General features: G+C 36.0%; 1 protein-coding gene across 11 annotated transcripts in view; it reads left to right on the top strand.

Moving 5' to 3' along the window:
* SAMTOR (S-adenosylmethionine sensor upstream of mTORC1) overlaps positions 1–27,648 on the top strand; it is an 87,807-nt gene that overhangs the window by 18,167 nt on the left and 41,992 nt on the right. For 5 of the 11 annotated variants that reach the window (XM_086396640.1, XM_086396633.1, XM_086396631.1 and 2 more), the window contains exon 3: positions 15,823–15,993. In XM_086396640.1, coding sequence (XP_086252766.1) covers positions 15,823–15,993 — 171 coding nt within the window. Of the gene's footprint in view, positions 1–6,112; positions 6,434–15,822; positions 15,994–22,991; positions 23,029–23,678; positions 26,717–27,648 lie in introns of those variants that run through there. The other 6 variants (XM_086396635.1, XM_086396639.1, XM_086396632.1 and 3 more) reach the window with 6 other exon arrangements.

Genomic DNA, 27,648 nt, shown 5'->3' with positions numbered 1-27,648 from the left:
TAATCAAATTGTTTTTCTTTGATAAAACTTAAAATTTTTTGTTTCAACTTTTTAGAAGTATACCTTTAAGTACATTTAATATATTTAAGCATTGGTAGATTTAAAATATGAGATTTAATTAGCACTTGGGTCATTCATAAGTTATAGCATAGAAATTTCTTTAGATAATTATATTTGAATTCAAGTAAAAATTAATATTTTCCATTCTTTAAAGCTGAAAACATCTGTAAAAGTTTCCAATTTCTGAATTTTTATATGTGATTCAGGGTATTCCAACTTTTATATTGACTTTGGATAATGTTTATTTTCTCATAGCAAAGCTTCTAATGTTACAAACATCAGAAAATGGAACACTGCTGATCATTTCTCTCAAGGGGTAAAATTATGAGAACAGATTTGTATGTTGACTGAATTATGAATTCTCAAAAGCAAAACATTATCTGTCTGCTTGGACAATAAGTTTATGGTAACTTTAGGTTTATATTTCAATCCAATTATTTTTTATTCAAAGTTTTTGTTTTAATATCTTTTAAAAATTACATAATAATTCCTATTTCATCCATTCAACAGATAGCCCAGATAAAAATATGTATTTTACTTAGTTCTTTTATTTATTCATTTAATAAATAATTTAAATGTTTGTCCATGTGTATCAGTCACATCAGAGGCACTGTAAGTACATCAACTAAACAGATAACATGCTTGCTGTCATGGAACTTAAATGCTAGTGGGAGTTAGAAGCAAGAAACAATTCATAAACTAAATATATACAGGTCAGAGAGTGGTAAGTGCTATGAGAAAAGTAAAGCAAAAGAAAAAAAAGTAAATAAAGTAAATAGAAAAGAAGGCCTCACTGAAGTGATGTGTAAAAGACATGAAGGAAGTGAGAGAGCAAGCCTGAACAAGTCCAGAGGCCTTGAGACAGGAGCTCGCTGGCATGTTTCAGAAATAGCAAGGAGACCAGGGTGGCTACAGCAAAATGAAAAGGGGAGAGTGGTAGAACATAAGATAACAAATAGCTAGATTTTGTAGGATCTTGTGGACCATTATAAAGTCAGTGACCTTTATGCTGCATGAGATCAAAAGTCATTAAATGTTTTAAGAAGAAGTAACTGAACTGAACAGATTCTTATTAACATTTAGAAATGTGTCAAGAATTTTTTAAGAATTAATTGTAGTGTTAAGACAGACTATAGAAAAGGCAAGGATGATGGTAAGGAAACCAGTTAGGAAGCTACTACAATAATCAAGGCACAGAGTCACAGTGAAACAGTTTTCTTGGAGAGGGAGAGTGAGGACAGATGGTGTAGTAGGATCAATGTTCACACAAGTGTAATGACTTCAGAGAGGAGCAGGGGCGATGCTGATATATACATTGTGGTGATCATGATGATGTGTAAGAAAGGAGCTGGAAATATGAGGTAGGTGAGGAACAGTGAAAAGATTGGTATTATCAATAGATTGTGGAGCCAAAGAATTATGGAGTTGGGGAACTAAAGGAAGGAGCCAGAATCATAAGAAATGAGATGCTTGGAATTAGAATGTTTGGGTTTTTTTTTTTTTTTTTTTTTGCCTCTTCTAGAGCAGAAATTGGTTATAAATCTGACTGTTCTACGGACTATACATTTTCTCCTTCAAGCTAAGAAGCGCAATTTGAGACATGTCATTTCCCTTGTGACACAAAGTAATAATGTAATCCAATCAGGAAATCAGTACTATTGCTACTGAAGACCATCAACTCTTTGCTCTTAGCAGCACTGTTTTTAAATTAGTATTCCAGTACTTCAGGCCAGCTTTTAGACTTTATTTCAAATACCACTTTGATATGTGGTATTCTCACAGGAGCATTTACTTGTACCTTCCACTTGAATAATGAATCTGCCTCACACTTCACTCTTCCTTCTTTTTCCTCAGATTTCTGTTTTTATCAATAGTTACTGTATCTCCATGTGTTCTGAAAGAGGTCATTTTTAGGTCAAACTGCTAAAAGCAAACATTAATAAGAATTTAGATCAAACTGCCAAAAAAAGAACAGTGGCAAAATATACTAAAAAGATTTTACTATGGGAAGTAAACACAAGAGAGGTTATAGTGGCTTTACCTTAAACTTAAAACTTGGGAGTGAAAAAAGACTTCAAACAATATAGAATTTTGAAATGAGTTATCCATAATTCTAACTAGGGTTATATGTATTTTCTTTCCCTACTGACAATTCTAAGAGGGGAGTGTCAGTCTGAAAGCTAAGATGAACTTTAAGAGGGATTTGATAAAAGTTTGCTTCCAGTATTTATACTTAAAACTTAAGAGGAATTTGATATGTGAAATAAGACTTACTAACATTACCCTGCTGAGATTTTTGTTGACTGTTTAGCTTGAAGAAATTTATACATAAGATTTCCTTCTAAAAATGAGTAAAATTTTATTTGTAATATGAAGTATTTAAGTTGGAAACAAAGTATGATATAAAGCTATAATTGTATGTTTAATAAAAGAATTTCCCTTTTCTAACTCTCCACACAGAGGAAACTATAAACACACCATTTCCTGAACCATTTGAAAGTAAATTGCAGATAACATGCTATTTCATCTCCATTTTCTACATAACCATAATACTGTAAATACATTAAGACAATCATCAGTGATTTCCTAATTTCCTAAAATATCTAGTTCATAAATACAGATTTTTTGTATTATCCCCAAAACATTCTTTATAATATTTTCCCTAAATCAAGGCTCATGTATTGGTGGTTAGATTTTTTTTAGGTTCTTGTTTTTGTTTTCCCTAGCATTGAATTTTTAAAGAAATGTCAGTTGATTTGTAAAATATACCACATTCTGTATTTTTTTATTGTTGGTTCAAAGTGATTACTGGCATTTTTCAAATATTCTACATATCCTTACCAATTTTTCTTTTTGGCTTTTTATTCTATTTTATTATTACCAAGAGAGATATTTTCAAGACTTCTTTTGATTCTTCTATAATAATTTGGCTATTCTTTAAAGATCTCATTTTTCTGTTAAAGTTCTCCATGTTTTCATCTCATCAGTTAATATTTTCCTCCATATAATTTAATTTATAATAGTTATTTTAAGTCCTTGTCTGCTTATTCCAACATAAAGTTAATTTGTGGGTCTGTTTCTTTTGGCCATTTTTTCTTTCAGTCAGGAATCATTTTTTCTTGCTTCGTTGTATGTCTTGTATATAAAAATATATACACTAGCCTAGTATTTAGAAGAGACTAGGGTAAATATTTAAATATTATTTACCCAGAGAAGGCATGCTTTTTTCTGATAGGCAGCTGAGATGAGAGATTGAACACTTTGAACTCATCAGGAGTTAAGCTGAGTTGAAACTGGATTACCTCATTAGATAGTTTCCGTTCACTTCTGGCTTTAAATGCCATGAGAGTGAGTCCTGTCATGTGTATATTCCAGGTGCCATCGTCTAGCAGGACTCTGGGACGCACACCCATGGAAGTGGAGTGAAGTGAAAGTTGCTCAGTCATGTCTGACTCTTTGCAACCCCATAGACTATATAGTCCATGGAATTCTCCAGGCCAGAATACTGGAGTGGGTAGCCTTTGCCTTCTCCAGGTGATCTTCCCAACCCAGGGATCGAACCCAGGTCTCCCTCATTACAGGCGGATTCTTTTTTTTTTTTTTTAATTTTATTTTATTTTTTAACTTTACAATATGGTATTGGTTTTGCCATATATTGAATCCGCCACAGTTATACATGTGTTCCCCATCCTGAACCCTCCTCCCTCCCCCCTCCCCATACCATCCCTCTGGGTCATCCCATTGCACCAGCCCCAAGCATCCAGTATCGTGCATCAAACCTGGACTGGCGACTCGTTTCATATTATTCTTTACCAGCTGAGCCACAAGGGAAGCCCAAGAATACTGGAGTGGGTAGCCTCTCTCTTCTCCAGGGGATCTTCCTGACCCAGGAATCGAACCAGGGTCTCCTATATTGCAGATGGATTCTTTACCAACTGAGCTATCAGGGAAGACGCCCATGGAAGAGTGCAGAGAATTTTGCCTTTTTAGTCCCGCTCCAAATCTCCAGTGAGTCCCCTCTCTCCCCCACCTTTTTCTTACTTGGAAAAAGACCTAAGGGGGAAAGCAGGAGAATGGGGAGAACAATCTCTGCATTTGAGTTTCTTAAAGTTTCCAGTCTGTCACATCATTCTAAGCTGCCATTGAAAGCTTGGCTGCTTTTCCTTTAAGCAAACAAAATTCCTCTACTTTGGAAGGCTTGATCCTTTACCACTCACCCACCCTTTCTGCAGATGCTCTAAGTGCCTCTGATCCCTTCACCTAGGAGGGCTTGTCACCTTTTGACATTTAGTTCCATTAGATCTCTTTGCATCCTCAGTTCTCTTGGTTTCTTTTTAATACATTATTTTTTAGATTGTATAGGTTCCCCCCACCCCCGCTTAGTTATAGTACAACAAGGGGCCTCTTGTGACTGTCTGTATCCTAATCCAAAACTAGCTTTGTGTCTTTGTTATGATTTTATTTGATTATTTTCTCATGGTTCCATTAAAATATTTCCTCAATCTCCTTTATTTCTTTTAAAGTGAAAGTTGAGTCTAAAATGTTGATTCAGGTCTCAGATTATTGCCAAAATATTTATTAGGTGGACTGCATACTTCATATTGCATCATGATAGCAAGTTCTTATTCAGGTTATTCCACAGTTAGAGATGCTAAATTTTGCCATTGGGTTAAGGTGGTAACTACTAGATCCTTCCATTGTAAACTTATGTTTTCCTGTTGTAATTAGCAAGTAATGTGTAGATTGGCATTTTTGGCCTGTGGATCAATCCTGTCTCTCAACAGTCTTTCAAGTAACCGGTTTATTTTGTTTATTAAATAAATTACTCCATTTGGGTTGCAAAATGATTTTTTTTTAATCATATCATTCCTTGCATTTATTAGCGGTCATTCTTCTGTAAATAAAAAAACCTTCCTTTATGAAGAGGGAATGATTATAGAAAGGCTAGGTAAAAATAAACATATACTTGTAATTCTTTCTGTTTAATTACCAGTTTTCAATAATAGTTGATTGCAATTGTAACAAGTGAGTTTTTTGTGACTTTGTTTGGTTTGGTTTTTGGTAGATTTTGTTTGTTTTTGGAATATTATTGTAGCCTCTTGGATTGTTATTTATTTGCTTTTTCCATCAGTCTTTGATTTGTCTGTGAATGTGTATGTTTAAATTATTCCATATTTAGCTAGTGGGAGCCTCTTCAAAGCTGGCTTCTGTGTATTGACATTACCTTTGAGCAGTATCTTGGTAGCTATGACAAGATAAATCTTTACTTTCCCAGTCAAGACCTAGAATCAAGGAGCCTTAATTTCTTGTAGGGGAAAATAGTAATTAGAAATTAAGATCTGGGCACGCGATGTACTACTGGGGTGTCCTTTCTTCTAGAATTTTTCAGTGAACATAGTTAAAATATATATAGTCTTAAATTCATAACTGATATTTTCTATTCAAATGTAACATTATAGGTTTTTTGCCTAACTTCTTTGTTTTATGTTTTATCTTATTTCTTCTGTTACACTGAAGGACTTAGTTCTGAATAATATTAATATGTTTGCTTTGTTCTATAGTTCACATAAAATGGTATCAAAATTACAGTACCAGTTTTACTTCTAACAATAAGCTGAGTGAAGTTTAAGATTTCTTTGCAGTTAGTTCTTTTGTCTTTAGAACATAGCTCACTAAAAGAATACTGTGTTTGAAAGTTACTTTAAACAGTTCTTTTGTTTATGGTTATGTTACCAATTTACTATGCAGTTAGTTTCCCTTTGTTTTATGGGGTTTTTTCTTATTTTCTTTTAACTTGGGGAAATATAAGACATGTACATGGTCCAAAAGTCAAAACTTAACAAAAAAAGTTATACTCAGAAGAAGCTCCCTTCCATTTTCTTTGTTTCTTTTTTCTCCTTTTTGCAGAAATTAGCAAATTCATACAATGTGTATACATGGATCCACCCTATCTTATTTCTGCAAATGGTACATGTCATGCACTCTCTTTTGTACCTTTCATTTTTACTTAATAGCATGTCATGGAGATCACTCTATTTGATATTGTATTCAGGATTCTCCAGAGAATCGGCTCGTGTTTGTGAAGGCTGACAAGTCCCAAAGATCTGCAGGATGAGTTGACATGCCAGAGACCTAGGAGAACCAAACCAATGATATAATTCCAATTCTAAGGCCACCAGGCTCGAGATCCAGGAAGAGCTGCTGTTTCAGTTTGAGTCTGAAGGCAAGAAAAATTCAGTGTTCCAGCCCAAAGGCAGTTTGGCAAGAAGAATCTCATACTCTGGGGAGGGTCAATGCTTTTTCTTTATACAGACCTTTTAGTGATTGGATACAGCTAACCTCATTAATAAGAACAAATCTGCTTTACTCAGTCTACCCATTTAATCTTAGTCTTATCTAGAAACATCCTTGCAGAAACACCCAGAATGTTTGACAGATATTTAGGCACCTGGTAGTCCAGTCAAGTTGACACATAAATTGACTATCACCAGTATATAGATATCTTACTCATCTTATGTTACAAGCTTTTTCTGTTACAAATAGTAACAGCTATAATGAATAACCTTGTGTATATTCATTTTGCATTTTTGACATTGTATCTTTGTAGATGTGGAATTGCAGAGTAAAAGAGTAAATACATATGTGATTTTGTTGGATATTGCCACATCACCCTCCACAGAAGTTATATCATTTAATTCCACCAGCAAAGATGAGAATACCTCAGTCATGTGTTTAAAGTTCCCTGTTTTAGTTGTGTCTGTTTCTCCATGCATTTCATGGAGTTTCTGCTTTGTAAAGATGGCTGCTATGATACATAGCACATTGCTTCATTGGGAATTGTGACCTTCAGCATTATAAACTATCTTTTAAAATTCATTTAATGCTTTTTATTTGCCTCCAGCCTTTTCACCAACATCTTGGAAGTCATAGATGAAGCTCATGCTTTCAAAATATCTTATAATTATGATATTATATGAGTTATTACATTCCAAAAGCTTTTTTTTTGTAGTTTTGTTACAAGATGCATAGTTTGGCTAGATATAAAACCTTTGATTCACTTTGTTTCCTTCTGTTTTGAACAAAATGTTGGGCTATTTAGTCTCCTTTTGTATCTTTTTTCTCTCTTTCTCCCCACCTCCACTATTCCCTGTCCTTTCCCCTTCACTGTATTGAACCATTTGCAAGTCAGTTGCAGAAATCACAATACTTTCGTTCCTGAATACTTCAGTGGATATTATTGCACTTACTTGTTACCCATGTGGTCTTCTTTAATCTAGGAAAAATACTCTAGGGTTTGGGTTGTTCGGGATTTTTTCTTTTTTGGTGTTTTATGACATCTTGTAAAGTCATTATAGACTGGCCCTCAGTTTGGATTTGTATGGTTGTTTCTTTGTAATTAGGTTCAAATTAAGCTTATTAGTAGTAAGAATATCACATAGGTGACATTGTATCCTTCTCAGGGTACTGTCAGGCAAATGATATCTTTTCTGTGTTCATTTTTTTTTCCCTTTCAAATAGTCTTGATTTTGTTTTCTAGCAGTTTAGGTTCACAGCAAAATTGAACAGAAAGTTCAGGTAGTTCCCATATATACCCTGCCCCCACATATGGGCAGGCACACCGCTATCAACAGTCCACATGTAGTGCTACCTTTGTTACAGTTGATGAACCCACACTGACACATCATTATAATCCAAAGTTCATAGTTTATATTAGGGTTCACTTTTGGTGTTATATATTTATGGGTTTTGACAAAAATGTGATCAGTATCTACCATTACAGTATCATACAGAATAATTTCATTGCCCTAAAAATCCTCTGTGCTTCAGCTCTTAATTCATTCTACTCCCATTCTCCTCCTCCCCAAACAACTACTTAGTTTTTTTTTTTTTTTTTTTACCGTCTCCATAGTTCTGCCTTCTCTACAATGTATATATTTGGAATTACAGTATTTAACCTTTTCATATTGACATCTTTCATTTAATAATATGCATTTACGGTTCCACTGTGTCTTTGTTGGCTTGATAGCTTATTTTTTTTTAGTGGTGAATAGTATTTCCATTGTCTAGGTGAACCACAGCTTATTTATCCATTCAGCTACTGAAGGATATTGAAGAGACAGAGGAACTAGAGGACAATTGCCAACATTCGGTGATCATGGAGAAAGCAAGGGAGTTCCAGAAAAACATCTACTTCTACTTCATTGACTACACTAAAAGCCCTTGTATGGATCACAGCAAACTATGGAAAATTCTTAAAGCGGTGGGAATACCAGGCCACCTTACCTGTCTCCTGAGAAACCTGTTTGCAGGTCAAGGAGCAACAGTGAGAACCGGACATGAAACAACAGACTGGTTCAAAATTGGAAAAGGAGCACCACAAGGCTGTAGTTGCCATTCTGCTTATTTAACTCCTGTGCAGAGTACGTCATGTGATGTACTGATGTGTGGGCTGAAAGAATCAACAAGCTGAAATCAAGATTGCTAGGAGAAGTATCAGCAACCTCAGATATACAGATGGTACCACGTTAATGGCAGAAAGTGAAGAGGAACTAAAGAATCTCTTAATGAGAGTAAAGAAGGAGAGTGAAAAAGCTGGCTTGAAACTCCGTATTCAAAAAACTAAGATCACTACAGACAGGGACTGCAGCCATGAAATTAAAAGATGCTTATTCCTTGGAAGAAAAGCTATGACAAACCTAGACAGTGTATTAAAAAGCAGAGACATCACTTTGCTGACACAGGTTGGGATAGAAAAAGCTGTGGTTTTTCTGGTAGTCATACATGGATACGAGAGTTGGTCCATAAAGAAGGCTGAGCACTAAAGAATTGTTGCTTTCAAATTGTGGTGTTGGAGAAGATTCTTGAATCCCTTGTATTTCAGGGCAATCAAACCAGGGAATCTTAAAGAAAATCAATCCTTAATATTCATTGGAAGGACTGTTGCCAAAGCTCCAATACTTTGACCACCTGATGCAAGGAGCCAACTCATTGAAAAAGACCCTGATACTGGGAAAAATTGAAGGCAAAGGGAGAAGGGGCTGATAGAAGATGAGATGGTTAGCATCACTGACTTAATGGACGTGAATTTGAACAAACTCTGCGAGATAGTGGAGGACAGAGGAGCCTGGCATGCCATAGTCCATGGGGTTGCGGTCATACAAGACTTAGGAACTGAACCTCAACAACTGAAGGGTATCTTGTTTGCTTGCCTATGTTGGCAGTTATGAATAAATGCTATAAACACCCATGTGCAGGGTGATGTGTGGAAATAAGTGTTCCTTTTTTGGTAAATACCACAAAACTTGATTGTTGGATTACATAGGAAGAATATATTTAGTTTTGTAAGAAGCTACCAACTATCTTCCAAAGTAACTGTACCATTTTGCATTCCCACTAGCAATGAATGAGAGTTTTGTTCCACATCTTCACCAGTGTTCAGTGTTGTTAGTGTTCTGGATTTTGGTCATTATAATAATGTATTGTAGTATCTCATTGCTATTTTAATTTGCATTTATTTCTCCAATGATACATGACATTGAGCATCTTAAGCTTATTTGAAATTTATATACCTTCTTTACTGTGGTGTCCATTTAGGTGTTTTGCCCATTTTTTAATCAGGTTGTTTATGTTCTTAATGTTGAGTTTCAAGAATTCTTTATATATTTTGGATAATAGTCCTTTATTAGATATATCTTTTGTAGATATTTTCTTCTAATCTATGACTTGTCTTCTCATTCTCTTGACATTGTCTTCTGCAGAGCAGAAGTTTTTTTTATTTTAGTTAAGTCTAGCTTCTCAGTTTTTCCTTTTATAGATTGTGACTTGCATTTGACTTTTTAGATACAACATCCAAAGTCATCTAGATTTTCTTCTGGAAACTTTTAAAACTCTGAAGAGTTTTATGGTTTTGTGTTTTACATTAAAGTATGTAATCCATATAGAGTTGATTTTGTGAAGGTTGTATTGTCTGTGTCTAGGTTCATTTTTGGTATTCAGTATCCAGTTAAAGCCTCTCGATGAAGGTGAAAGAGGAGAGTGAAAAAGTTGGCTTAAAACTCAGCATTCAGAAAACGAAGATCATGGCATCTGGTCCCATCACTTCATGGGAAATAGATGGGGAAAGAGTGGAAACAGTGTCAGACTTTATTTTTTGGGGCTCCAAAATCACTACAGATGGTGACTGCAGCCATGAAATTAAAAGACACTTACTCCTTGGAAGAAAAGTTATGACCAACCTAGATAGCATACTGAAAAGTAGAGACATTACTTTGCCAACAAAGGTCCGTCTAGTCAAGGCTATGGTTTTTCCAGTGGTCACGTATGGATGTGAGAGTTGGACTGTGAAGAAAGCTGAGTGCCGAAGAATTGATGTTTTTGAACTGTGGTGTTGGAGAAGACTCTTGAGAGTCCCTTGGACTGCAAGGAGATCCATCCAGTCCATTCTGAAGGAGATCAGCCCTGGGATTTCTTTAGAAGGAATGATGCTAAAGCTGAAACTTCAGTACTTTGGCCACCTCATGGGAAGAGTTGACTCACTGGAAAAGACTCTGATGCTGGGAGGGATTGGGGGCAGGAGAAGAAGGGGATGACAGAGGATGAGATTGCTGGTTGGCATCACTGACTCGATGGACGTGAGTCTGAGTGAACTCCGGGAGTTGGTGATGGACAGGGAGGCCTGGCGTGCTTCGATTCATCGGGTTGCAAAGAGTCGGACATGACTGAGTGACTGAACTGAACTGATCGAGTTTCAGCATTATTTGTTTAAAAGACTATCTTTACTTCACTGTATTGCCTTTGCTCCTCTGTCAGAGATCAGTTAAATGCATTTACATATACCTATATCTGGGCTCTCTATTCTGTCCACATTGATCTATTGTCTATTGTTTTGCCAACAGTATACTGTACCTGATCACTACTAATAGTATGGTAATAGCTTTATATTATGTCTTGAAATCAGAATGTGTCAGTCCTCCAGCTTTACTCTCCCTCATCACCGTGTTGGCTGTCCTGGATCTTCTGCCCATCTGTGTAAACTCTAGAAACCATTTCTTTTGTCAATATGGTATTTTGCTCTGCTTCTGATTGGGATTGTGTTGAATGTATAAATTTGAGAAGAACTAACATAGTGATAGTATTGAGTCTTCCTATTCATATTCATGGAATGTCTGGCTATTTATTTAGTTCTTCTTTATCCTCAGCTTTTTAGTTCATCTCCAATTTGAAATGTTTTTCATATCTGCAATTGTTTGATTATATATAATTAATATTGAAGTATTATGTTACAATTTTCTTCTCTTTTATAGCTGTTTTTATTTTTTATGTTTTTAAGAATTTTCATCTACTGAAAAGTTTCGATTTGTCTTTCCTTCTAATAGAAACTTGTATGGTTGCTGGGTTTATTGGACATTTTTTTATGTGTTTTGACTATTATGTTGGAGTGTCTCTAGACATATAGGTAGGGGTTTGGGTGACTTACTTGGTTTCTTAATTCCATAGAACCTTGTTTGATTGCTTTTGGCTGATACATGAATTTTTTAATGGGTATAACTTATGTCGGTATGCTCTTTATTCTTCATTGCTTCATTCCTTCCGTTTATCAGCACACCTCCAGAGATACCCCCTTTTTTCATGGTGCTTCCTTTCTCCCTCAGAAATAATACCTTCTCAAGGCTTTCACCTTTGGCGACAGCCCTTCTCATACACCTTTCAAACTTTTTCTTTTTGGCCTTCCTGTGGCTAATGCTTTATTTCACTGCATTCTGCATTCTTAAGGTTTCTCCACTCAGAGTTGGACTGTCTTGGTAGTAAACCTTAGCTGGTTTTATCTGTTTTTTTTTTTTTTTTTTGCCACCTTAGAGACCCCACCATACCTTCCTCTTTTACAAGGTCCTCATCTGACTCTGTACTTGGATAATTTCAAAGCCAACTCAGTTGGCCTCAGATTTTTGTCTCCAAATTACATGTATAATTAGGTACTATTCCTGTTTCCTAGTTATGCCATAGGTATGAGCTGTGTGTGCTCTTATCCTAATGATTTGTGTATTTTTTGGAACTTGTGTCTGGAGATGTGTACTCACATAGGATTGCTGTGAGTATCTGGAATCCTAGCCCTTTAAGTATTTTGCAGTCCAGCTTCTAGGTAATTATGAGATTGAGCCATATAAATTTGGTTCAGTTTTGCACTATTGAATACCAGCAATTCTGTATGGTTCCACCTAATAGAACGGTAAGCGATCTTTTTACCCTTGTGTATATGATAAAGGTATTATTTTTAGTATTAATTCCAAGGTTTTAAGGCTGTATTTAATTAACCCTACAGAGGTTTAATTAACATACAATAAAATACATCCATTTTAGTGTACAGTTCAGTGAGTACTGATAGTTGTTTACACTTATGTACCACCACCATGTCAAGACATAAAACTTTCCATCACTCTAAAAAGCTCTAATGTATACCGTTGTAGTCAGCCTTACCCCCCACTCCAAGAAACCAGTAAACCACTTCTGTCATTAGGTTAGATTTCTAAAGGCCACATTCCTACATTGGCCTGTCAGTCTTTCATGATCTCAGGTTTGCTTCTCTCCAAGTGTCACCTAGCTATCATTCCTCTCTTTGGCCTCAGGGCCTTTTCATTTATGAGTCCATCAATGTGTTTTCTGCCTGGCACTTTAAATTTCACATGCCTTGAAGTTATGTCTGTCTCTGCAGGATCCATGATGCTTTTCTCTTCCTTGACTTTGCCCATGCTGTTCTCTACCAGGAAAGGACTTTCCTCCTTAACTAATGTTCTCCCTAGCCTGATTTATTCCTACTCATCTTTCTAAAATCAGATTTTATACTACTGATTTTAGACTGGATGATATTTATAAATTGTATTTTCTTTATTATATAAATGTCTCCTTCACTAGTTTGAGCACCTTGAAAGCAGCAATGTCCTCTTCAATTTGCTTTCCCATCACCTGTGTACCTGGCACATGATAGGTAGTTAATAAATGTTTGATTAATGATAAATGAGTTTCAACTCTTGTATATAATTTGAGTTAAAATTAAATCTCCATAGGATCAGTTAAAGACATCTTTAATAGATATTTAGGCAAACTGAAATTGAGCTAATAGTATTTTTTAAGTGTGAGGAGAAATGGGCATTGTTTGCTTACACACCATAGTTGTACTTGCAAAAATTAGTTTTAAAGTACTTTTTCATAAGGCAGTTCTATTTCCAGTTTTTTAAGGAATCTCCACACTGTTCTCCATAGTGGCTGTACTAGTTTGCATTCCCACCAACAGTGTAAGAGGGTTCCCTTTTCTCCACACCCTCTCCAGCATTTATTATTTGTAGACTTTTGGATCGCAGCCATTCTGACTGGTGTGAAATGGTACCTCATAGTGGTTTTGATTTGCATTTCCCTGATAATGAGTGATGTTGAGCATCTTTTCATGTGTTTGTTAGCCATCTGTATGTCTTCTTTGGAGAAATGTCTATTTAGTTCTTTGGCCCATTTTTTGATTGGGTCATTTATTTTTCTGGAGTTGAGCTGTAGGAGTTGCTTGTATATTTTTGAGATTAGTTGTTTGTCGGTTGCTTCATTTGCTATTATTTTCTCCCATTCTGAAGGCTGTCTTTTCACCTTGCCTTATGATCCAGCAATCCCACTGCTGGGCATACACACTGAGGAAACCAGAATTGAAAGAGACACGTGTACCCCAATGTTCATCGCAGCACTGTTTATAATAGCCAGGACATGGAAGCAACCTAGTTGTCCATCAGCAGATGAATGTATAAGAAAGCTGTGGTACATATACACAATGGAGTATTACTCAGCCATTAAAAAGAATACATTTGAATCAGTTCTAATGAGGTGGATGAAACTGGAGCCTATTATACAGAGTGAAGTAAGCCAGAAGGAAAAACATAAATACAGTATACTAACGCATATATATGGAATTTAGAAAGATGGTAACAATAACCCAGTGTACGAGACAGCAAAAGAGACACTGATGTATAGAACAGTCTTATGGACTCTGTGGGAGAGGGAGAGGGTGGGAAGATTTGGGAGAATGACATTGAAACATGTAAAATATCATGTAAGAAACGAGTTGCCAGTCCAGGTTCGATGCACGATACTGGATGCTTGGGGCTAGTGCACTGGGACGACCCAGAGGGATGGTATTGGGAGGGAGGAGGGAGGAGGGTTTAGGATGGGGAACACATGTATACCTGTGGTGGATTCATTTTGATATTTGGCAAAACTAATACAATTATGTAAAGTTTAAAAATAAAATAAAATTAAAAAAAAATAATAAAGTACTTTTTCAGTTCTTCTCTAGCCATGTGTTTATGGAACTGTATCAGTCAGTGTCTGTGGAGAAAAATAGTCCATCTTTGTTCAAAGAATGAGCTATATGGAATAATAATGATTTGAAGTGAAGTGAAATGAAGTCTCTCAGTCATGTCCAACTCTTTGCAACCCCATGGACTGTAGCCTACCAGGCTTCTCCGTCCATAGGATTTTCCAGGCAAGAATACTGGAGTGGGTTGCCATTTCCTTCTCCAGGAGATCTTCCCAACCCAGGGATTGATCCTGGGTCTCCAGCATTGTAGGCAGACGCTTTACCGTCTGAGCCACCTTTAAGATCTGTAAAGAAAGATTTGTTTAGCTTCCATTCACATTCACTTTAAACTTTGATAAGTATATCAGTTAATTGTTTACTTGTGTGTCTCCTGTTATATAATAAGCTCAAGGGCCAGAGGTAGATCACAGCAGTCTTTTTTCTTGTAAGTTTCTTGTCTTTAATAGCTAGTGAATATCTTGAGTTGATTCTGTGCTTCATATTTATTGCCCTGTTACATACCCAGGCATGGTACCCTACTATATTCATCCTAAAATCGTATTGTGTATTAGTCACTCAGTTGTGTCCAGCTCTTTACAACCCCTTGGATAGTAGCCTGCCCTGCTCCTCTGTCCATGGGATTCTCCAAGCAAGAATACTGGAGTGGGTTGCCATTTCCTTCTCTAAAATTGTAATAGGTATGAAGAAAATCGTTTAATATTTAATGTTAATACCAGTCATTAGTGTCTGATTCTAGATAACAACCTGATGTGGGCTTATATTTTCCAACATATCTTGAAAAATCTGCATTTTAATATTCATTTATATTATAAAAATTGGGACAAACAGTAATGGTCTCTTGATGGGTAGGAATAATTTCCAGGTATTATAAAAATCACTATTATATTCAAACCTTTGTTCTTTCTGAATGTATACCTTTATAATATGATACTATTTTTACCTGAACTAGATTTTTATGCTCTTCTTTCTATGTTGGCAACCTGATTTTGTGCCTTTGTTTTTATAAACTAGGAGGGATCTGAAAAACAGCTGTGCTACCAGCAGAGCTGGCTCAGAATTAAACAGTGACTACTGTTCTTCTTGAATGTGTCACTGAATAGCAGAGTTATCTAAGCTTTTCTGGAGGAACTTATGTTTTAGCTAAGAATAAAGTTCAGCAAAACATATAGGTATTGTGCTTCTGAAAAGAAACTTCTAATTTATTAAACATAATCTATGATCTTGCTTTGTTGTATGGTAAAAAATTTGAAAGTGCTACAGGTACTCAAACTTACCCTCTATGTGACATTTTAAAAATATGAAACTATAATTTGAAAATTTCCCATTTTTATTAATAAAGGGTAATATTTGTCCATTTTTATTTTATATCCATACTGTTGTTTAAAATATAACTTTATTTTGCATTGTAGTGTGTGCAGAGAATATTTCCAAAATGGTGGGAAGAGAAAAGCACTTGAAAAAGATGAGAAAAGAGCTATACTCGGCACTAAGACCACTCCAGCCTTAAATACGCATGAATCTTCTAAACTTGAAGGTCATTTAACCAACCTCAGCTTTACAAACCCTGAATTTATAACTGAGTAAGTATATCTGTGTTAATAATGTAAAATAATGGTTTACAACAGGTAGTGGGCAGTTTGCTTCTCTGGTAGTGTTAGTTTGAGAAATGTAAATTTGTAATACTATTACATAGGAAAGTAGCATAAACTTTTAAGGGACATCTGGGAAACTAATAGTTCCATAGCATAGATTGGTCTTACTAAAAATGAGAAAGAATCATTCATTAAATGTTATAATAATTATATTTATGGTAATACAAAATATGAAAACAGCAAAATCCAATTAAATTAAATTTAAAGTGGCTGTCCACTAACAAAGAAAGCACAAATAAAGAATTGATAGAAGATGATGATGATGATGATGATGATCAGGCTTCTGTGGTGGTTCAGCTGGTAAAGAATCTGCCTGCAATGCAGGAGACCCAGCTTCGATTCCTGGGTTGGGAAGATGCCCTGGAGAAGGGAATGTCTACCCACTCCAGTATTCTTGCCTGGAGAAGTCCATGGACAGAAGAGCTTGGCAGTCCATGGAGTTACAAAGAGTTGGACATGATTGAGTGACGAACACGTAGATTTCTAATAGAATTAATTGCCATTATTTTATTGTCAATATAAAAACCTGCCTGCTGGTAATACATATGCATATAGGCACAAATTTTATTTAATAAATACATGAGTATTTTCCCAGTTTTATTGAGATATAATCGACATATAGGGGCTTCCGTGGTGGCTCAATGGTAAAGAATCCACCTGCAATGCAGGAGAAATGTGGGTTCAACCCCTGGGTCTGGGAGATCCCATGGAAAAGGAAAAAGCAACCAACTCCAGTATTTTTGCCTGGGAAATCTCACAGACAAAGGAGCCTGGCAGGCTATAGTCCATGATGTTGCAAGAGTCAGACATGACTTAGCGACTAAACCACCACCACCAGTCGACATACAACATTGTTTAAGACATACAACAAAATGATTTAATATGTATATAATGTAAAAAGATTACCACAGTGAGTTTAGTTAACCATACCTCACCTAATTACCCTTTTTTCTTTATGAGAACTTTTATTAATATCAGTTATCAAATATTCAATATAGTATTGTTAACTATAGTCACCACACTGGACATTATATCTCTAGAACTTAATTGAAAATACCTTTCACCCAATCTCCTATCTTCAAATCCTTAGCTCTGACAATCACAAATCCGATTTCTGTTCCTATCAGTTTGATTTTCTTTGATTCTACATAGAAGATCATATAGTATTTGTCTTTTCATGTCTGACTTCAGTTAGTGTAATGACCAAGGTCCATCTGTATTCTCGAAAATGGCAAGATCTCCCCCTTTCTTATGACTAAATAGTATTTCACTGTGTGTTCAGTGCAATTAATTACTAATAGTATTAAAATTATTTTTATATTGTAGTATCAGAATAAGTTTGTGGAATCAAGTAATATTTTATTACTCCCTTAAAATAATTCTAGAAACATTCCTGACAGACAGTGAAGGCTAACCATGGAAATTAAACTAAACTCTTAAAACAGTTACACACCTGTGATTATCAACATAACATTTCCTTTGGTTATTTTGATTTTGTACCATGTTGAAATATCTAGTTGGGTATTTTTTTTTTTTGCTTAGTCACTCTGTCTTGTCTGATTCTTTGTGATCCCATGGACTGTAGCCCACCAGGCTCCTCTGTCCGTGGGGATTCTCCAGACAAGAATACTGGAGTGGGTTGCCATGCCCTCCTCCAGGGGATCTTCTCAACTCAGGGATTGGACCCAGGTCTCCCACACTGCAGGTGGATTCTTTACTATCTGAGCCACCAGGAAAGCCCAGTTAGGTATAAACAATTTCACTAAAAAAATTAAAATATGTTTGATTAATTCTGTAGGAAAAGATCTTTACCTTTATTCAAAGGTTACTACAAAGCTTATAAAGCATAATGAGTTGCTAAACAGCTTATACCTCAAGTATTCATTCTTAAGTATTTTAAAAATATTGACCAGTGTAAGAAATTATAGGGACTTCATTCATGGTCCAGTGGTTAAGTCTTTGCGCTTCCAACACAAGGGACATGGGTTCAATCCCTGGTTGGGGAACTAAGATCCCACATTCCACATGATGTGGCAAAAAAAAAAGAAATGATATAGTCACACAACTACCAAAAAACCAGGTACATATGGAAAATATGAATCTTAGCATTTTTATATGGTTCTTTATTACAGGCTCTGTTTCATTGTTGAGATAACGCTGTTTGTTACATTGTCATATTTTCCTTTAATTCTTTAAACATGGTTTCTTTGAATTTTTTGCGCATTTCTATAATAGCTGATTTGAGGTCTTGGCTAAATACAACATTTGGGCTCACTCAGAATCTTTCTATTTACTGCCGTTATTCTAGAATTTGGATTACACTTTCCTGTTTTTCCTGCATGTCTCATCACTTTTTGTTGAAAACTGTCCAGTGTATTTTTGATCATTTGTTTTGGAACTCTTGTTTGGATTTTTCCCTCAAGGAAGATGGGTAGTGATGGTTTTTTTAGTAGTCTGCCTGTACTTAGTTTGTGGGATCTGTTTCCCTGGTAGTTTGTACATTATTATTTTTAATTTTTTAGGCTGGTTTGCTAGGGTTGCAACTGTGTCTAGACAGATTAGGGGTCAATGATAAATCAGAAGTTGTGCTCAAATACCTCTCTAAACCTGTGAGGCCTCCAGCCTTTGCCAGTGGATGTGTGTTGATTTGGGAGTACATTTAAAATTAAGGCAGTGTTCAAGTCTGCCTCACCTTCTGCTTTCCGTCAGGCCCTCATGGGTCTCCCGTACATGTTCATTTAGCCTCCCAATCAGCCAAGGCTATGTGAAGAGTTTCTGTAGCCCTTCTGTGTCTCTCTCATTTCCGGAATCTTTGCGGAATTTCTAAATTTCTGACCAGCCTTCCAGTCTACAGTTCAGGCCAACCAAAACTGCAACCTGAAGCTAGCATAGATGCTTACATTCCCTGTTTGTTCCTTACCGAGTTTGCTACTTAATTCTGTGTGTGTTTTTCACTGTTTACTCAAAATCCCTTTAACCCTTTCCAGAAGTGAAGTTGCTTTTTTTCACAGCCAGCCCTATCCTCAAAGAATTTCCATACCAACTGAGAAAAGGGTGAAGGTAATGAGGGTGGCTTCAGGCAAAGGCACCACAAATCCCCACTGTTGTTAACCAAGATTCAGCTAGTTTTCATGAATTAACACTTAGCAACATGCTTGTGTATGTTCGAGCCCTCAAATGGTTGTTTTTCATGATTGTGTTCTTTGTTATAGTTGTTTCTTGAAGAGTGTATTTGCCAGCCTCTCCCTTGCTATAGTCAAATTTCAGTATCTGGTTTAATTTTAAAGGAAAAAGAGTATTTTAAGTACTTAAAAGAAATATGATTGTTTATATGTTATTGTTTAACTATTAATGTCATTGTTTAACTATCAATGGTTTAAATATTGAAGTTAAGCATTGAAACATCTTAGCCTAAGATGGCTAGGTTTAGATTTTCTTCATTCTAGAAACTATTTCATACAGCATCTGGCCCCAGTATGTTCAAGTATACTTATTCTTCCTATTCCTCTTACTCTTACTGCAGCTTGTATTCTAGTACCATGGAACTATGTAAATTTCCCTAGTGGTATATGCTTGGTCTCACTGGCAGTTGCAAGTGCAGTATATCCTTTTTCTGATCAACTATTGCTATATTACATTAGGATATATTTGAAATATCTTCCCTTTCAGAATTTAACTTGAACATCTCAAAAGAATTGATACTCTGGTACCAATAGCAAACCTTTTTATAGCTCTATTACAGTACTTCTCAAGTTGTATTAAAGTAATTATTGTATATTTTTCTGACTACAAATTAAATAAGATAACAGTGTGAAAATGTGGAAAAATTATTACTTAATTCTGGTTACATTTAGGTATATTTCTTTCCAGTCCTTTTAATAGGCCTCATTTCTTACACAATAGAGACCATATAATATAAAAATTTTTATGTAAACTGCTCTTGCTATGCTATTGAAACAATCATTCTGCATTATACTTTATCATAAATAATCTACCACTGTATGCATCTAAATATAAAGTGATCCTCAGTACAAAATAATGCTCAGTTTTCCCAAAGAGAATCTCTGCTCTCTTGTACATAACACTTGCAGAGAGGTAAATGAAATAGTCAAAGGTCAGATGTTTACTCTATTTATAGATATTATATAGGTGATATGTGTTTATTGCTATCTGAATCTGTTTAACTTGTGATTTTGCATAGCAAGCGTAGATGTGCTCAGTCATGTCTAATTCTTTGTGACTCCATGGATTATAGCCAGGCTCCTCTGTCCATGGAATTTTCCAGGCAAGAATACTGGAATGGGTTGGGATTTCCTCCTCGAAATTTCCCCACCTAGGGATTGAACCCGAATCCCTTGAATCTCCTGCATTAGTAGGTGGATTCTTTATCACTGTGCTACTTGCAAATGTAGATAGCAAAGATTATCTTTTTCCTGGTCTTATCCCAAAATAAAATCATTTTGATTTCTGGGTTCAGATAAGTTCTCACATAGCAAAAATACCTTTGGTCTTTTTTCACTTACATTTTATGAAGACCAAAAATTTTTTATTGCTGCTGCTGCTAAGTTGCGTCAGTCGTGTCCTACTCTGTGCCACCCTGTAGACTGCAGCCCAACAGGCTCCTCTGTCCCTGGGATTATCCAGGCAAGAATACTGGAGTGGGTTGCCATTTCCTTCTCCAATGCATGAAAGTGAAAAGTGAAAATGAGGAGTCACTTTTAAAATAGCATCTATAGCTCAGAATTGAGATGTTACTTTTTGAGTTTTATCCCAAGCCCCAATTACTGCCATTCTTTCTAATAGTAAAATAGCTGTGTCCCAACCCTCCTTCATCTTGTACATATATACTTGTAAATGATATGAAATAAGTACTTTGATGCCTTTTAAAAAGTTTGATTTTTTTTTCAAAACATTTACCAAATAAACCATATTCTGGACTGTAAAACACACCTTAACAAATTTAGAAAGATTTGAGTTATAGAAGATATTCTCTCAAACCACAATAGAATTAAACTATAAATCAATAACAGTGAGAGCTCAGTTCAGTTCAGTCACTCAGTCGTGTCTGACTCTTTGCGACCCCATGAATCACAGCACTCCAGGCCTCCCTGTCTGTCACCAACTCCCGGAGTTCACTCAGACTCAAGTCCATCGAGTCAGTGATGCCATCCAGCCATCTCATCCTCTGTCGTCCCCTTCTCCTCCTGCCCCCAATCCCTCCCAGCATCAGAGTCTTTTCCAATGAGTCAACTCTTCGCATGAGGTGGCCAAAGTACTGGAGTTTCAGCTTTAGCATCATTCCCTCCAAAGAAATCCCAGGGCTGATCTCCTTTAGAATGGACTGGTTGGATCTCCTTGCAGTCCAAGGGACTCTCAAGAGTCTTCTCCAACACCACAGTTCAAAAGCATCAATTCTGCGCTCAGCTTTCTTCCCAGTCCAACTCTCACATCCATACATGACCACAGGAAAAACCATAGCCTTGACTAGACGGACCTTTGTTGGCAAAGTAATGTCTCTGCTTTTCAGTATGCTATCTAGGTTGGTCATAACTTTTCTTCCAAGGAGTAAGTGTCTTTTAATTTCGTGGCTGCAGTCACCATCTGCAGTGATTTTGGAGCCCAAAACAATAAAGTCTGACACTGTTTCCACTGTTTCCCCATCTATTTCCCATGAAGTGATGGGACCAGATGCCATGATCTTCGTTTTCTGAATGTCGAGTTTTAAGCCAACTTTTTCACTCTCCTCTTTCACCTTCATCAAGAGGCTTTTTAGTTCCTCTTCACTTTCTGCCATAAGGGTGGTGTCATCTGCATACCTGAAGTTATTGATATTTCTCCTGGCAATCTTGATTCCAGCTTGTGCTTCTTCCAGTCCAGCGTTCCTCATGATGTACTCTGCATATAAGTTAAATAAGCAGGGTGACAATATACAGCCTTGACATACTCCTTTTCCTATTTGGAACCAATCTGTTGTTCCATGTCTAGTTCTAACTGTTGCTTCCTGACCTGCATACAGATTTCTCAAGAGGCAGGTCAGATGGTCTGGTATTCCAGACAATGAGAGCTAAAGGGCTCAAAATGTTTGTAGACTCTCTAATTAGCATATGTGTCAAAAAGTCTCAGTAGAAATTTTTAAATATTGATACTTTGGACTAAATGAAAATGCATCTTATCACAATTGAAGAGCTATAGTGAAAGAAGGCTTAGAGGGAAATTTTTAACATTGAATGCATATATTAGAAAAGAAGAAGGATGTAAAATCAGTAATATAAGCTTCTACCATAGGAAACTAGGAAAACAAAACCAAATTAGATCTAAAGTAAAAGGAAAAGAAATATTGAAAATTAGAATAGAAATTAATGAAATCTGAAAACAGGGAAACCACAGAGAGAATCAGTGGAACCAAAAGCTGGTTCTTTGAAGGGCAGTAAAACTGATAAACCTCTGGTCAAACTACCAAGAAAAAAAAGATAAATTACTAATATTAAAAATGAAAGAAAGCGATGACTATTGATACCATGGACAGTAAAAGGATAATATAGGAATATTATAAATAACTATGCCCACAAATTTGATAACTTAGATGAAATGGATATGACTGTGTATATAAAAATGATGACCAAAATTCTTTTTGGAGGGCTTCTTAAACTAAATGTGCTTCCTTGGTAAGATATAAAGCATTCCCCCCAGATTCTGTTAAACTCAGTTTATAAGATTTTTATTATAGTTTGTATATTATGCCCTCAATAGAAAGTAAATTAAAGATTTACTATCTAAAACAGTTTATTATCTTAGTAATTAGAATTGAATCTAATTTGATCTAATAAAAATATAAAGCTAGTTAGACTTATGTAGAATTACAGAAAAGTAATTTAGAAAATAGGGTCTTTGGTGTTTTAACTAACAATTTACCATTCTCTAATGAGTTATTGCTGCAGCTGCTGCTAAGTTGCTTCAGTCGTGTCCAACTCTGTGCGACCCCATAGACAGCAGCCCACCAGGCTCCCCTGTCCCTGGGATTCTCCAGGCAAGAACACTGGAGTGGATTGCCATGTCCTTCTCCAGTGCATGAAAGTGAAAAGTGAAAGGGAAGTTGCTCAGTCGTGTCCGACCCTCAGCGATCCCATGGACTGCAGCCTTCCAGGCTCCTCCATCCATGGGATTTTCCACTGGAGTGGGGTGCCATTGCCTTCTCTGAATGAGTTACCTAAAGCCTAGTAAAACTCATCCTAAAATATCAGTGAATGTTATTCACTTTATGGGGGTGACAGAGACATGTCCTATTACCTGTTTTATGGTTCTTAATGATAATTTAGTGGTTATTAACAACCTCTTCCATTTCTCCTTTTCATCTTTTAAAAAAAAAAGTCTTCATCTTAATACATGTACTATATAAGGACATGTCCTTGTATCAGTCCATTTCTTGTCCATTTTTAATATTAGATTGGTGTAAAAGTAATTGTGGTTTTGCATTGTTGAACTTTGCTGTGTGATATTGGAATACATTCTTAAATAAATGTGGTTATGTTATATGTCATTTTAATTCACATTTCTCACTTTATGTTTTTTTGCTAATGATTTATTACTTGCTGTTTATTTTATATTTATTTTAGACTAGGGAAATGATGTTAGACAAAAAGCAAATTCCAGTGATTTTCTTATTAGAGTTCAAAATGGGTTGTAAAGCAGTGGAGACAACTCACAACATCAACAGCACGTTTGGCCCAGGAACTGCTAACGAACAAACGTACAGTGCAGTGGTAGTTCAAGAAGTTTTGCAAAGGAGATGACAGCCTTGAAGATGAGATGCGAAGTGGTCATCTACTGGAAATTGACAACAAACAATTGAGAGAATCATCGAAGCAACTACATGAGAAGTTGCCGAAGAACTCAGCGTCAACCTTTCTACAGTCATTCCTCATTTGAAGCAAATTGGAAATGTGAAAAAGCTTGATAAGTGACTGCAATCCAAAAAAGTTGTCATTTTGAAGTGTCATCTTCTCTTATTTTGTGCAGCAACAATGATTGGATTGTGACATGCAATGAAAAGTGGATTTTATACAACAACCCGGCAACAACCAGCTCAGTCGTCAGACCGAGAAGCTGCTCCAAATCCCTTCCCAAAGCTAAACTTGCACCAAAAAAAAAATCAGGGTCACTGTGTAGTGGTCTCCTGCCCATGTGACTCACTACAGTTTTCTGAATCCCAGTGAAGCAATTACATCTGAGAAGTGTGTTCAGCAAATGAATGAGATGCATCAAAAACTGCAAAGCTTGCAGCCAACTTTGGTCAACAAAAAGGGCCCCATTCTTCTCCATGACCATGCCCAACCACCTGACAACAACCAGCGCTTCAAAAGTTGAACAAATCGGGCTATGAAGTTTTGCCTCATCCTCCATATTCACCTGACTTCTCGTCAGCTGACTATCACTTCTTCAACCATCTCAACAACTTTTTGCAGGGAACATGCTTCCAGAACCAGCAGAATGCTTTCCAAGAGTTCACTGAATCCCAGAGTACAGATTTTTATGTTGTAGGAATAAACTTATTTCTCATTGGCAAAAATTAGTTGACTGTAATTGTTCCTATTTTGATTAGTAAAGATGTGTTTGAGTCTAGTTATAATGATCTAAAATTCACAGTCCAGAAGCACAATTACTTTTTCATCCAAAAGCACAGTTACTTTTTCACAACCTAATAGCAGCGCATACCCTTTTTTCCCTTTTAAATGTGGTTCCTGTGTTCTCTACTCTTCATTTTCATATCATCCCCTGGCAGCTTAATTTACTTCCATGATTTTGGTTACCCATGTATATGCTGATGATACCAAATCTGTATTTCCAGTTCAGAGCTCTGATCTGATCTTCACATATCTAGGTGCCTGCTAAACTTCTCTGGTTGTATTTTTGCCTGTGAGATACCTTTATATCGTGAGCAAGCTAATATTCTCCCCTTTTCTACTGAATCACCCAAATTTGTTCCTCTTCCAGTATTCCCTGGTTCATTAAATGTGTTTGTATGCCTAAGCTAGAAACTTGAAGATTTTTTACTTGACTCCTTCTCTATCTCAAGGCTTCCCTCATAGCTCAGCTGGTAAAGATTCTGCCTGCAATGCAGAAGACCCTGGTTCGATTCCTGGGTAGGGAAAATCCCCTGGAGGAGGGCAGGGCAAGCCACTCTGGCATTCTTGCCTGGAGAATCTGCATGGACAGAGGAGCCTGGTGGGCTGCAGTCCATGGGGTCACAAAGAGTTGTACATGACTGAGTGACTAAGCACAGCACAGTGCAAGTTTAACAGTTCTCTGTATCAATGAGTTACTTCAATGGAGTTGTTTACCTATTGTTGACAAAGCCTGTGAGATACCTTTGTATCATGAGCAAGCTAATATTTTCCCCTTTACTACTGAATTTGTTCCTCTTCCAGTGTTCCCTTTTTCATTAAATGCGTCTGTATGCCAAAGCTTGAAACTTAAAGATTTATTCTTGACTCCTTCCCTATCTCACTTCGCACATCTAGTTTATCACCAAGTCCTATTATTGTTTCCAAGTTATCAATATCATTTCAGTCTGTCTACCCCTCTGTGTCCTCTTCTCCCACCAGGGCAATTACAATAGACTCCTATTTCCAGTTTTACTGAAGTTCATTATCCACAGTTCAACCTGAGAATTTTATCTGAAACATAAACCTGATGCTCACTTGGCAAACTCTCCTAACCATTCAGGGATTTTCTTTTGCTCTGAGATAGAATGCAGGTTCCTTGGCATAACATAAAAAATCCTTCATTATCCTTCATTATTGAGCTTTGCATCCCTCATTTCCTTGGTACCTTTTCTTTTTAACTATATGACTCAATAATACTGATCTTCCTTTTATTCATATAAAATTCTAGCTTCTGCCTGGTGTTTTTCCTTCTGCCTAGAATATCCCTCTCACAAGCCAGCATTTAACCCCTTCAACCTGCATAATTTCCTTTTAATCCTTATATAGTCTTAAACATTCAACACTCTGAGGAAGAACTTCCTTTACTCCTAGGTTCGGTATCATCAACAAAACTACATACTTCTCTAACTAACAGCAGATCTCAAAGTATGATCCATGGATCTCTAGGAGTCTCTGAAGCCCTTTTGGGGAGGTCTGTGAGTTCAAAGTATTTCATGTTAATATTAAAATAGTATTTGCCTTTTTTACTATGTTGCTGTTTGTACTGATAGTTCAGAAGAAGTGGTAGATAAAATTACTGGCATCTAAGCACGATCAAGGCAGTGAAACCAAGTTATATTAATAGTCATTGTATTCTTCATCATGAACCCACTTTTTTTTTTAAAAAAAGGCCAGTTTCAATTTAAGATTGTTGGTGATGAGACAATAAAAATTATAAATCATATTCAACGTAACTCTTGAGTAATTATCTATTATGTCATATGATGAAATGGGAAGTACACAAAAGGCAAACTGAAACATCATGGCATGATTAGCTATTATCTGTTTAGCCAGATTTGCAACAACAACAACAAAAAATGTTAAACAATGTCACTTTTCTCATTAACATTTTTATTTTGGAAAGTAGAATTTTTTTTCAAAAATACTATGTATGTTAACCTATGATGATTTTTATTTTGCTGTTTTTTAAATAAAAAATTTTTTTCTCAGCTTGTTTTATACAGTAAACATCAATTTATATAACCTGTATGAACAAAAGTTCTTTGAGATCTTTTTTTTAAGAGTGGAAAGGGATTCTGAGACCAAAAAGTTTGAAAACCCCTGCTCCAACGCATTGTATTTTTCTTATTCTGTTTATGGTTTACCTTTCCTTTTAGACCACTTTGTAAACCCTGTGAAGGTAAGGTCCACATCTGCCTTGCACCTCAGCTCCTAGCATAGTGCCAACACATACAAGGTCCTCAATAGATACTTGTTAAGTTAAATAAGTTCAACAGGATATATTTATTATTATTATCTTGCATATTATTGAAAATGTGAGTCTCAGGCTAAGAAAAAATTTTAAAAATCAAAAAATATATATAGAAATATAATCTGCATCTGGGATTATTTTGATTGTTGGAAGTATGTGATAGCATCTGGATATACAGAATATCACCTGAATCAGTCTGGAGAAAAACTGTATAGTAGAAGGAGAGAAGGAAAGAGAGAAACCTCAGTTATGGAACTTTAGGTAGTGCTTATGTATAATAGGAATGAAAAGGAAACTATAATGAACATAATAGTTCAGTATGGATTATCCAATTAAAGATAATCATTAATTGGACACAGATTGAGAAGATGTTCTTAAGAGAACCATGGTAGCAAGTGAAAAGATTAAGATAGGATAATGTCTTTTGGGAAATTCAGGAGTTTCCCCAAATGACTACAACACATGTATTATTTTGTATTTGTTAAGTCTATAATTTTTTTTATTATCTTGAATCACCTAAGTAGAATATAACTGAATTTATTTTTAATGCTAATACAACAGCATTAACTAAATTAGAGAATGGAGAGATGCTGGCAATTGGCTAAAGTTAAGGAACAGAAGGCATATGTATATATATAGAATTGAGTGGGTTGAAGAGTAAATTGTGTT

Source organism: Bos grunniens, chromosome 4, assembly GCF_055505025.1.
Source record: "Bos grunniens cultivar Pamir isolate PY7600 chromosome 4, Bosgru_T2T1.0, whole genome shotgun sequence".
Classification (NCBI taxonomy): Eukaryota; Metazoa; Chordata; class Mammalia; order Artiodactyla; family Bovidae; genus Bos; species Bos grunniens.
Note: the sequence above shows the minus strand (reverse complement) of the source record. Positions and strands in the feature narration are given on the sequence as shown.